A 13,589-nucleotide genomic window follows, 5' to 3' on the forward strand; every position below is an offset into this window, starting at 1 on the left:
ACTCAGACCTTCCATCGCCTGGCAGGGTCACTTGCAGAGAGCTAAAACCAGGCCAGGGAGAAGAGTGCTTTCCTTTCTAACAGGGGCTCTGAGCACTTCCTTAAGTGTGGTTTAGTGCTAATGCCACCGATCACAAACTAAACCCCCAAAGCTTAGTGCAGGCAAATCCTCGGAGTGAACGACAGTCCCCAGAAAGAATCTATTACTGCTCATAATCCTCCCAACACACAGGTCTCTCTCCCTTCTCTCAGTTAATTGGATGTTAATGAATAGCAGTCAGTGTCGGGCGGGTGTTCTTGGTTACAGTGCTGTGAGGGAAAGTTACTGCTCTGAGAGCCAGAAAGCAGAGGGTGGAAAAATAATTGCAGCACAGATAGAGATGGAGAAATAATATCAGCGTGTACTGACTCATAATTTCTAGGAATGCAAGTTGTCTTTGTGCCATGATAGGATGTATTTACTCTCTCACAGTCTCTAATGATGCTTCATACATTAACATATCCAGAATAAGAATTAAAGCTTCTCAGCTCCTTTCCACTGCTGATTACAGAGGACTTTATGTGTCTTTAACTGATCTCAGCTACATGTACAGGGTCAGCACATAGACCCCTTCCTGCAGCCATCACTTCAGTACCTCAAAGCAGGGAGGTTCAGAGAGCTCACGGATAGTGAGAAAACTGAGTCTTGGTCAGAGTTTGGAAAGCACCACTACCCCACCTCTACTCACAAGGCATCTCCATCAGCTTCAGGGAGGCACTGAGCATGTTCAGCACTATGCTGCAGGCCAGCTAATTGCTATGGGACACTCTCTTTCTGCTTCATTACAGTGGGGAGGCTATAGTGAAAGGGATCAAGGGAATCAAAGCCTCCAGTTCCCTGCTGTGGCCGGGACTTTCTGGGGATATAAACAGCAATATGGTAAGTTTTGATTGCCTATGTTTCCCCTACAACAAAACTGTGAAAACGACTTATATCTCGCTACAGGGAACTTTCTTTGGATTTTACTGTGGCTTTAAAAAGTCAAAAGAAGCAAACACATTTCCACCCCTGACCTCCTAAACCACCATCAAATGAGGATGGGCTTGAAGCAATATCCCCTGACATGGCAAAGCCAATTTCGCAGATTGATCTATGATGCATTGTTATCTCACCTGTCTGGCATGCATATGAATTTCGGGACAGAAGGAACAGACCAGCAGAGAAGCAACAACACTGCACTGTAAAGAGGCAATGTGGATATGTGGCTGGACCCCTCCCTGATGGGGGGAACATGCTGGGCTGGGGGACCTGGAGCATGCATGCAGAGGGGTAAATGAAAAGGTATGGTCATGTCTGCCTTGTGATGAGAAATGCGCATGCTAACGGGAGGGAAGAAGGCAGGCAAACTACAGCTACAGCTCCTTCTCTCCAGCATATCCCCACCTGTCTGTGTACATAGAGAGCAGATGGTGATATGGTAGAAGCAGACTTGCAACGAAGCTATGCTTGAGCTCCTTTGCTCATTTGATCCACTGTCTAATTAGAGAAATTGTTAGCATAGAAAGATGAATGATACAAGACTTCCATCTTTGATGCTGTGGGTATGGAACAAAATCCTGCCACTGCTTTTCATGGAAAATTCCCTCCAAGGTTGTGACCAGTAACAGGCTTTTTATGTGTGGACAACAGGATGTGGTTTAAGGAATTCAAGAAAGGAAGGAAAAAAAACCCTCTATGCTCCGTAATGTTAAATTTACACTCTCTCAGAATAACAAAGGCACATCCAATACACAGCCAGGACAGGACAGGGAAGGTACAGAGACTGGCATTTAAAAGACAAGAGGCATGAGTCCTTGGGCTTTTTGCCAACTTCATGCCCAATTCATCATACCATCTCACTTAATCACATCCCTTTCCCATACTTAAACATCTTGCAGGGGACAATGTGGACAGACTATGTCCTTTCCTACAGGACAAACGGGGTGTCTAATGCAGCCCTAAACCCAGCTGTGTTTTCAGAGCCCCCAAAAGCTGCTGTGGACAAGAGCCCTGCTCCTGTGTGCCAGCCCACCATGCTGCAGTGCCTGCCCGTGGCCAGCACAGGGGTCTTCGTGGCAATTCACAGTAGACCTGGCCACAGGATCAGGCTAGGAGCAGGTTCACCTGCTGAGCCCTGGTCCCACTTGCCTTCAGTCCAGACACTCAACTGAACAGTGACCAGGTCCTCAGTTCCCCTGCACTGTCTGAAGACCTCCAGGCAGAGGGAGGCAAGCAGGCAGGATGATGCCTACCACTCTCTCAGCTGGATGTGTGCTTGTTTACAGCCCAGCAAAGTGGAAAACAAACGGCAGTGTGAGCTGAGTGAGTCTCCAAACACCTGCTCTCCAGTACACGTCCCTCTGCCTCCCCAAGCCTGGTGGGGACTGTGTGCTCTCAGCCTGTGGGGACTAGATACCCTCTTTGGAGACTGTTCTCCTCACCCTCAGCTCAAGGGACAGAAAAACCTTTCCCTGAGAGGTGGCCACTGACCCACATCAATGGGACTGGGAAGCACCTCGTAACGATAGGAAGGGTCTTAGAGTGTGTGCCCTGCTTGCTTACTGAGCAGGGTGATGCTTGAGCTGCCTGTTGTGATTCCCTCCATTATGAATATGTGTGATAATTTACAGCATCTGTCTGTCCATATACCTCTCAACACAGAGATTCTTTCTCATGGGATTTCTCACTCTTCAGGAAGTACCATCAGCCCCCAAAGGGAGGAATTTGCATTACAAGAAAAAACATCTATTTGTTGGAAAGATCTCCTGTTGTTTTGTACTCCAATCCTGCCTCAACAGCTTGTTTTTATCTGAGGTCCTTGTAAAGGCTTGGGATGTGCACCCTAAGAGACCTCCCCATCTAAGAAGGACAGAATGTAGCTGCAGAAAGCTCTCATGGACATTTTGAGCAGAACTCCATCTCTAGAGATTGAGAACAACCTGTATCACCTCTTATCTAGGGCTTGTCCTTTTGCTCCTAGGAAGGATTCCCCCCTACAAAAACACACACAGGATGTAGCCTGCCAGAAGCCACGGAACAGGATGAGATATATCCTGGCCTAAATGCAGTTGTGCAACTCCTATCCATCCAGCCCTAAGACAGGAGTTACGACCTTTCCATAGCCACTGCTATGAAGCCACAGAGTTTGTCCTTGTTTTTTGGAAGCTCTCCAAAAAAGCCTTCAACAATACAATCTATGTTAAATGCAAAGCAGGCAGAGAGAGACCCTTCCCAGACAGCAATGTTGCATCCCTTGCTGAGCCCGAATGGATAAAATAGTTTGATCAAATCATTGGTTTTGTCTGTTTAACAGAAAAAAACCTCATCAGTGAAATTCTGTAAGATATACTACTAAAGGTACAGAGTGTCTGAGCTGCAGCAGCCCATCTTTCCACCCCCCTGGTGTTTTCTGAAATTAAGTTATCTGAAGGCATCCAGGCACCTCCTTTCCTCTTACTGTTGCTGTTCCTGGTGGTCCCCAGAAATGCTGGTACTACCTTAGGGAGGAGAGGTCAGCCTGGGGGAAAATGGGAGTACAAGGAACATAGAAGGAATCCATGTGTAGGCAACTTTTCCCACCAATTTTGCAGGCTCGAGAAGCAGAGTGAACGATAGTTGCTGTGAGGTCTGCTTGCTCCTTGTTCACCCTCTGTTCAGTGACATGCCCAGATGCCTCCAGGCAAATGCCCTCTCCTCTCCCAGCTTTGATAAGGGACCCTTTCATCTTTGCCACCAGAGACAGCCGGGTCCTGTGCACGGTTCATGTGCTCAGCTCTCGGACTGAGTGTGCACTGTCCTCAGATCTCTCGGTGCTGAAACAGAAGTCTGCTTCATAGATACTGCCAGGTTTGTACGAGCACAACAGCCAGACAGTGGGGTCTGCCCACCTCCCTTCTGTGGGCACGCTTTGCAAAGACCTCAGCCAGAGACCAGAGAGCCTCCTGGGGCACCCAAAATAAAAGTGGTGTGTGTAGGAGGGTTCCTGACCCCCTGCAGAAGCAGATGTACTTCTGCTGAGGAAGACTTTTTCTGACTCTTTTCTATTCCTATTAACAACCTATTTCCCCATCATCACCCAGCCTGTGGTCTCTCAGTCCCGGAAGCCAAGCACGGGGCAGCTGCATGGCTGCAGGGCTTGGAGCAGATGGGCTGTTTCAGTTCGATCCTGAAGCCAGCAAGACAGCAGGAATGAGCAGCTGAGATCACATATTCTTCCTGTTGAATTGAAGGCACCACCCAAAATCCATTCTCTGGCCTCCTCCTCCTCTGCCTGACCCAAGGAGACATGAGGGGTGAGTGTTTCAGGTCTGGGAAGTGGTATGCCGCAGGAAGGCTGCTAGAGTAGTAGTAGTTCCCAGCTTCAAGGCAGGATGCAAGACACTCCTTTCACATTTCATGCCCAGCTGTACTTTCACCAGAAAATTTCTAGGGCTGAGACAGTGATACTCCCAACCCAGATATGCAAACTCGTTCAACTCAAGTTCTGGGGTGCCTGTGATCCCTGCAGAGCTCTCTCTGGAAGAAGCAGTTACTCCTGGAAGTAATGGTGATGACTAGCACTTGTCGAGCATTTTCTGATCTTCTGGGAAGCATTTCACTACATGCTACAAAGTCATGTCCTGTTGAAGCTGAAGAACAGATGGGGATGGTTGCACAAGTGGTGCAAGATAGATGTACATTCTGCCCCACAGCCGTTACCCTGTCAGAGCACTCAGGAGGGTCTCCAGCTGCGCACCCGGAATGACCAACCTCAGTTTTCACTTGCACGATTGTGGTACTGATGAAACAGTGGTCCACAGAAAGAACAGAAGAGTGACCTGGGAGTGCTAAGGAAGTAGCTGTATATGCACTCAGAGCCCCTGTTTCCTCCTACCTGTCTGTTAAGTTTTGTATCTAGCAATTTCAGGGCCTGAATAATTGATGCAACACCTAACGTCTCCGGAGACGATCAGGTTGCAATATATCCTTGCAGCTACTCGGCTTTGTACACGGCTGCTGCTGTAAGCCAAGGCTGAATGGAAAGCTGCTTTGCTGAGAGCCTGAAGGAAGGGAGGGGGATCACAGCAGCTTCCCACCAGATGAGTAACAGAGACTCAAATCAGTTGAGCAGGAGCAAAGATGATCTGTGGGGCCTCAGTTGGTGTCAGCAATCTGTGCCCCTGACAACCTTCCCAACAAGTTCAGGAATCATGACTGATACGGCAGAAGAAGAGGACTTTGAAGAAGGCAACATTTCACGGCTGTCTGCACTGGGAACTTGATTCAGTGATGCCCTCTCAGTAAGGAACAAGAAAAGGTGGGGATCAATGCACCCAGATTCAAAGTACTAAGCAGGACGTCTGCATCAACATGAAGACTCATTATTAATGGAATAAAAGTGACACATAGCCAATCCACATCTGGATATCTCTCCCTCCTCTCCATGTCTTCTTCAGCTTTACATGCCAAGCCCTTTGTCTTTGGGATGATTCAGTCCCACATCTGCAATGTCTTTGTGCTCTTCAAGCATGCTGTTCGTGATCTTCATAAGTAAATATCCAATGAAGATATAGACACATAGTATTTACTGGGCTCCAGCAAGAGTACCTGAAAGGAGTTCTCTGCCCTTGGTTATGCAGGAAGTTTGATTAGATGATGTATTGGTCCCATCTGGTCTTAATAATCTTTAAATCTATGGCTCTAATCCAAAATTCACTTGAGCCTTTAGAAAAACAATGACTTCAACAGTCTTTTGTTCAAAGCCACTGTATCGAACCTACAGACACTGAATGACACTTTACAAGTATGTGGTTATCTTGCCAGGTATTTATAATTCTTGCTCATACGCATGGTGTTTGACTAACTTCCAAAAAAACCCCAAGCTGATACTACCACAAGAGACCACAAAGGGTCTATACTGTAGCCCACAGGTAGCTGCTGGATGTCTGCATAAAACACCTATTGATGGAGGAATGAGTAAAGCCAAAAACCCATCCAACTAAGTTGAAAAAGAAAGATTATTAAAAAAAAAAAGAAGATTTTTTTTCATTACAAACTGTTCACTTAGCTAACTGCAACTTGTTTTCATGAGCCTGAAGGGAAGTGAATCATACTTATTAGGAAAATCAGCCTTCCCTCAATCTATCCAGTGATGTAATCTCTACTGAGTAGAGCTATCACACTGGAGATAATGGCATGGATTTCAGGAACGAAGCGTTTGTGTATAAAGCAAACTTCATATATCCAACAGAATGCAGCTACCTCCACGGTGCCACCTGTACAACTGTGGGCAGTAGCTGGGTGCTGTGTTCACAAGCAACGTTTGGGTAGGAACGAGGGAACTGCCATGTTGAATCTTACAAAAAGGGCGTCTTCATGGTTCAGACTGTGCTGACATTGACACAGCTGGTACCTAGCAATCTCTGCGACCTGACAGCTCTGACTACTTGTCAGAAACAAGATGCAGCCACACGGCATCTGTTCTAACGCTCTAACACTGTCTCCAACGTGTGATCATCCACAATGATGTCTTGGACGCACCTTTGCACTGGTTGCTTTATTTGAGTTGAAGAAGTAAAGCAGCAATTCAGTTTGGTAGACCTTCCAGGTGTGTTTCCTACTCAGCACAAAGGCATCAGCGATGACACCACCAGTGTGAGTGGGCTCCTGGAACAGGCCAAAGTAAGACCATGACACTGTTAGTGCAGAAAGGAGGCTCAAAGTACAAAAACTGCAAGGCAAGAGCAGGGTCTTCAGAGCAGGTCTCTTCAATCCCAGGACTCCCCAGTTTAACTGCAGGAAGCAGCTGAACCATCCCATCTAGGGAGGTGCCCCAGGGCAAAGAGCTGTCTTTGCCATCACCCCTCTTTCAGGCCATATCTCATCATAAGCCTCTATGCAGGAACTGCCACTATTAAAAACACAGCAAGTGTAGTCTGAGAATGGTCCATTAGTGACCTCACAAATTTGGAGTAGGATAAAAAATTGCTGCTTGGGTACGTCCCACACCACTGCTTTTATGTAGGTACTCCTGTGAGCAAATAAACTGACCCAAGTGTGCTCCCTGTGAGTATAATCATTGGCTCATGAGATAGGGAGCCATAGCATCAGCAATCACTGTGTGCCACGGGGGGCAGAAAGGCCACACAAAAAGCTAAATCCACTGTGACTGAAATTTCCTCATCCCTCTGAGCAACCTTCCACCCACAGTCTGACCTCAAAGGCATCTCTTGCTACAGGACCTTCAAGAGCATCCAGGAGCAGGCAGGAGGCTGTGCAGATCATAACCTGGCTACCACTAAGCTAGGAGGGGAGAAAGAGGGGCAGGGGACTGCAGTGGGAGCAGTCTGTCAGGGACGCTGTCCTCTTAGAGCATCCCCCTCCCAGGCAGCCCCTGGGAAGGGAGGAAGAGGAGTCTGATGGCTGAAGCAAGGACTTGAGGACGTGCTCCCAGCTGCGATGCTGACTCACCAAGTCAACTCGACAAAGAGGCTTTTTGAACTTGGCAACTGCTCGCTGCCTGCCGTGGCCAGCATCCTCTGCTGAAGCAAGCAAGCAATTCCCTGTTTGATGTATCTGTGCCTGCTGCAAGCGACACATCCTCATTCTTGAATGCCTGGTGGTAACGGAATTTCTTTCCTTCCCCTTCCTCTGATATTTGTGTTTGGGCTGGCAGGATCATAGGGCAATGCGAACGCCGCTCCAGAGGGAGACAGACGAAGGAAAACCGATGACCAAATAACTCCAGAAGAATGGGGATTGCCTCTAGGGAGCTCCCCTTCACCCTGCTCTCTCATCAGTTGAGAGATATTCACCATCACCCTGCTCTGCTAGTTGCTGAATATTTTATAACATGGCTACAAACGCTCCATTTGTATTCTGTTTCTCTCTTTCGTCATATCTATTATAAACGAGCAGTGTCTGGGAACTCTCCCAGGGAAGATTTGCCTGGATGGCTATGGATATTTTATAGTCAAATTGTGAGAGTAAACCAGCTTTCAAGTTTTGTAGGGGAGGGGAAGGTAATAAAAGGGTTATTAAAAAAATAAATAAATGTCGGGATTTTATATGGCTTCTTTTCATAGTGACAGAGTTTTGGTTTGCTCCTCGATGGAGCTGGAGCTGCTAGAAGAGGCTTGGGCTGGGATGTGTCCTCTTGCTGGCATTATCTGCCAACTGGAGCCATCTGATCTGCTCTTGGTAAGTGCTACAGCTGGCTCCACAGGGCTGACATCTGGCTTGGTAGGACCAGGCTGGCACTAGGTGAGCGGGGGCTGTGTCTGTGTCTGCAGGCATCAGGAATAGCTGGCTATATGGGAAGCAGGACATGGACCAGGGTTGTAGCCACCCCATTTTTACCTTCATATTGTTGCATATGTGATACAGGTAGGAGGCCAGGGTCTGTCAGCTCATTTGACAGGAGAAGTCCTAGCCAGGAGCCCTGTATCTGAGAGGACGAACTTTCCTCCAATCTGGGCCTAAAGAAGACCTGAGGAAACTTGCTTTGCCCTCAGGCAGGCTGCCACCTCCCCAGGGGACTCTGAGAGGACTTCAGCCACCTAGGGCATTGAGCCCAGCACCATACAAACAAGCTAAAGCTTTCTGGCAGAGTTTTATAACCTATGCACAAGCAAAACCACCCAGGGAGTAACCAGAGGGCATCAGAAATGTAGACCAAGCCATGAGACCTGCTGCTGAGTGTGTCCCAAACGCAGGTTATGCCAGAATGCTGCCAGCATGTAAGGAAGAAGACCAAGGGGCCTAAGAGTAAGCAGCATAGCAGGGGTGATGAAAGCCAGACAATTTTAGGATTACTAGGCATTCTGATTTTTCCTGGAGAGGTCTCAGTTTCACCCTGATGCCCCAATATGTAGAACAAAAGCCAAAATGATTACAGAATATCGTGACTGGCCCTGAAGGGAACTCTGGAGTAGAGAGCAGATACAAGGTACTGAATTTCAATTTGCAGACAGATATATCATGGGTTTGCTAGACCAAGTCACATATTCCACAGGCCAAAAGAAAAAGAAATTTTTCTCCTTTCTTTCTCTTTCATTCCCTGATGGTCTCTAGTCAGTCTAATTTTAAAATAATTTATTCACTCTCAGCTCAGCAGCACCCACCCTGGAAATCATCATAAGGCATTAGGGAGTCTACCCACCTTGCACAAGATTTATCAGACCCTTTGTGCAATGAGGGGAAAATGGGGAGCAGGCAGGGGCAGCAACACAGAGTATGAGGGGAAAAATCAACAGATATGAAAGGTGTCTGAAGCCAAGGAATAGCAAATGGCAGTCAGCAGCTTTCCTTGGTCTCAGAAGTTACTGTAATTTTTACTCTGGGCAATTTGTGGGTGGAGCAAATAAGGAGTTAAAATGCTAAAAGCCAAAACCTATAATGAAATTATTTCCTGGGATGTCTCCTCCACCCCACCTCCAGACAGATCACCACAAGAGCTGTAAAACAGAGCTCTCTTCCAAAAGCAAGCAAAAACTGTTGGGCCTTTACTTTCCCTGTGAAATGAACTTGGAAGTATGACACACAGCTGTATTCCTAAAGGAAGCAAAGCAAGAGATGCCTCCTCCCTCTTCATCTTATTTCCTTGCCAGTCTCCCACCGGTCTGGGACATCTCTTTGCAACCATAAAGAATGAGATTCCTTCCAAGCCTCCAAGAGAAGATGTGCAGGAATTATGCAGCAAGGCTGACCGACCACAATGGGCAGCTGCAGGGAACGAGGGAGTTTGCTAGCCAACTTTAACAGCAGCTCCAGAAAAACCAGGTATGAACCAGCACTGACAGTGCTCTGCCTGAGCAACCTCCCACCACTGGCATGAAGACAGCACAGGGCAGCCTGCCTGTGCATGCAAACACCTTGGACCTAGCCAGACTTGGGAGTGCAGACAGCAAATATGAGCCCTCAGTGCAAGTACAGAGATGGAGACCTGCTCAGTGAACCGCAGCCTGGCCCTTGCCCCTTACACCCACAGCATCAGGGTTTCAGCCTCATCCCCTCGAAGAGAAGGGCATCCAGATTTTGCAGTTTAACCTCTCTGCTGTGCCACACGTTGCACACAGACGTGATGGCTGGACTTGGGAGCATGTTCCCTCCCAGTGACATCAACAGTGCCAAGGCAGAGAGCTGTTAATTAACCCCGTTTATTGAAGGGCGGACACATTCCTGCCTGGGCCCTGATTTTTCAGTCAGGCTCCAGTCCAGCAGGTGATTAATAACCCAGTGTGCTTGGGAAGAGTGCATCTATTATTCAAATTAATGAAATTATAATCAAGAGGTGACGAATTAGCAATTGCTCCTTGACTGGATATGGAAACTCATTAGTGTGCCAGGCGCTTCTGAGGTGCTCACTGCACTCATAGGCTTATGGTTAAAGAGGAGGGGGTCAGGCAGAGCAGACAGCCCCTCTCCACAGCTGAGGGAACACACATCCTGCCCACCCCAAAACGGCTGCACCCACTAAAAAGCAACCATTTCATTCCACAAAGCCCCTCCATCTCCATCCCCCCTCCAACAGAGAAACTCTTCACCTGGAGACTGCTGCCTGGAAAAAGGAGGCTGTGGCTGTGAGCAGGGAAAACGTGTGCACAGAAACACGATGCTCTTTTGTGGAGGGTACAGAGCCTTATGCTAGAGGAAAAGAGAGCCAGAGGGGAAGGAGTGACGGCTGACTGCAAGATACTACCCCAGGATGGGCTGCAACAGCCTCACAACCCTGACACTGCCTGCTGTGGGTAAGGGACAAGTACCCAACAGCAACAGCCCACCCTGGTGCTCTGAGCATGAAGGGGGAACATGATAAATATTAGTTGGTCTGCAATTAACTATGTAAAGGATGTGCAAAGTTCTGCCTAAAGTTAGACTAGAATGTTAGCACATTGTGTGCATTGGGGTACCTCAGGAGAAACGATTTATCTCTGAGAAGGGAGTGATAAAGAGTAAGAGGGAGAAAGAACAGGGGGGCACCCAAGTCTGCAGAACCAGCTCCCTGGCTTTGTTAGAAAGACAAATGCTAAAGCTCACCCAAAGGACCTGTAAGGAAGAGGAATAAATGAAGTAAATGACCACCCAGTATCTCTGAAGCCCACCAAACCCACCATAATGTACGTGGGGGTGGGTGCTAATGGGTTCTCATAATGGAAAAAACCTAAGCACTTCCTGGCAACCCGGTGAGTAAGCCTAATGTGAATATGCATGTATGTCTTGTATACAAGCCATGTAACTGACCCTTTCCAGCACACACACTGGGAGGAGCAATCCCCTGTGCTGCCCAGCGTGGCAATAAAGAATACCTGCTTCAGAGTCACCAAGGCTACTGAGGTTTGATTTCAGCTTTTCACGGCATCAAGCACTGCAGTAGGACTCCAGAATCGCTGGCTGCAGGCACGGCTGGCAGAGAGGGGGCTGCAGGCTTCCTCCACAGCCCGCCCTAGGCTGGGGTTATGCTTCCCCGGAGGGTACTCACCGATGTGCTTCCCGTACATGTGGTAGTAGAAGGAGACACAGTAATACTTGGCAGTAATGTTGTAGAGAGGGCTGATGAGCCGGGCTTTGTCTCCCGTCACCCGGGGCCGGGATGCCTCGATGAACATGTAATAACCTACAGAACGAGAGGGAAAGGTGGAGAAAGGCGCCATGTGCTGGCTCTCCTTCACTTGCAAGCGATGGGATTGCTGGAGGCTGGGAGACCACCCCTCCTCCTCCTCTCAGAGACATGGCCTTGCTCTTCCCATCTGCCCAACGCCCACTGTGATCTGGCCACACACAGAGGGGGATGTCTGCGGCATTTGGTGAGGCACTTGCGGGATATCCGCATTGCCGGCGCAGTGTTTGGTGAGAGCAGGAGAGCCGGGCATCGGCAGACCCGCCGTGAGTGCGTGCAGCAGACGAGTCCCTGAGCGTGCACACACACGTACGCATCTGCCTGGATGCACAACGAGCCTTCCTCCTGCACCACGAGGAGCCCCAGAGCTGGCTGAGCTTCGCCAAGAGCCATTCCAGCCGAATTTCTCCGCCTCAAGCAGAGGGAGAGAGGATTACATATATCTGGTCAAAACAATACCGTTATCTAAAGAGAACAATACCAAAGTAGGTGTTAACGATCCGGGGAGGAACAGATTAGCTATTTAATTTGTTGGCATCACTTTCAATGCTCAATCAGGCCGCGCGCTGAACATTAATGGGAAAGGCCATTTCCTCAGCCGGCCATTGGCGGTTTCCCTTTCTTTTTTTCCCGAGTTGGAAAATCTGTGCTTGCATATAAAGTTACTTTCCTTATTAGAGAAAGGGGAAAGTAACATACAGCCACAACGGGAGCACCTACTCCATGCCCGGCTGGCGTGAGCAACGCACGCCCGTCTCCTCCAGCTGGAGCTGAGGCACTTGCGGCCACCCCACCAGCAGCTCCCGCCGGGACTCCTGCTCCAGCTTTGGCAGGGGGGTTGGACTCGATGATCTCTTGAGGTCCCTTCCAACCCCTACAACTCTGTGATTCCTGCTTGGCGCGGAGGAGATCTGTTTGCCTCCCGGAGACCTTCTTTGAGTAAACAGCTGGCTGAACACAGCAGGGCCCTTTCTGGGTGTTAAGACACATTCTCCTACTTGTTTATCCTTTTTTGACTTCAAAACACGCATCAAACGGGACAATGGCATTAGGCAGCAGGCAATTAGCCGGTAACAAGAACTAATGCTCACACTATTCCCTTAAACGAAGTCGTTGGCGTTTTAATTGTGTGTTTAATGCCAATCAGTGACATGCAAATTAACTGCCTGCTCCTCGCACCCGGTGCAGGGGGAGAATCCCGCCGTTCGGAAAGGAGATCAGTGCTCCACCAGCTCCCAGAGCCGCAGGACTCCTGACAAGCCAAAAGAAACCCAAAGTGCCTACCCTCCGGCGTACCGCTGATGTCCGTGGGGGGCCCCGTGTTGACCGTGCGCTTGGGGTTCTGGGTCAGGGCGTTCTGCCGGGTCCAGTCGAAATTGTCCATCTTGTCTTGCACGAAGCCACAGATCTTCTCGTCCTCAAAGCGGCAGGTGTTATCTGCGGGGAAGAAGGGAAGGGGCTGGTCAGCCTCGGCTTCTCAAACCCCCTCCTCACGGCCGCCACGGGTGCTTGCAGCAAGTGACCGCCGAGGCTCTCCGGCAAGCCGGGCAAGATGGGCTCTGCAGCAGGATGGGCAGCCCCTGGCCAAAGGAGGAGGCTGAAAAAAGAATATCTCTCTGTGTGATTAGTATAATTCTGGAAGGGTTAATCCAGGTTGGTGGGTGGATGTGGTCTGGTGAAACAGGAGGCTGTTTAGGGCTAAAGAGAAAGCGCTGTTCTGCTGGGAGGTCTGGGGTGTGTGTGTATGTGTGTGTGAAAAGACACTCGAAGGCAAACAGGTCACAAAGGCTTTTACACCAGAACAACTTGATGGCAGGATAATTTCCCCAGGAGAGAGGAGGAAGGGCCAGCAGATGACCCCCCCTTTGGGCTATGTATTACACTAAACTATGGCATACATGAAAAAAAGAATCAGCTGTGGAGAAGAGGTCAGCTCAGTGCTACAAATATGTCATCTAGCTAGAGTACATCCAAT

General features: G+C 48.9%; 1 protein-coding gene across 1 annotated transcript in view; it reads right to left on the minus strand.

The window, feature by feature from the left end:
• The window catches only part of MDGA1 (MAM domain containing glycosylphosphatidylinositol anchor 1), a gene marked incomplete at both ends in the record, with an annotated part of 139,119 nt that overhangs the window by 7,402 nt on the left and 118,128 nt on the right, over nucleotides 1-13,589 (minus strand). The window contains 2 exons of the mRNA XM_084261932.1: nucleotides 11,477-11,611; nucleotides 12,899-13,051. Coding sequence (XP_084118058.1) covers nucleotides 11,477-11,611; nucleotides 12,899-13,051 — 288 coding nt within the window. The remainder of the gene's footprint in view (nucleotides 1-11,476; nucleotides 11,612-12,898; nucleotides 13,052-13,589) is intronic.

The sequence above is a fragment of the Gallinula chloropus genome (assembly GCF_964237585.1).
Source record: "Gallinula chloropus genome assembly, chromosome: 3".
Lineage (NCBI taxonomy): Eukaryota > Metazoa > Chordata > Aves > Gruiformes > Rallidae > Gallinula > Gallinula chloropus.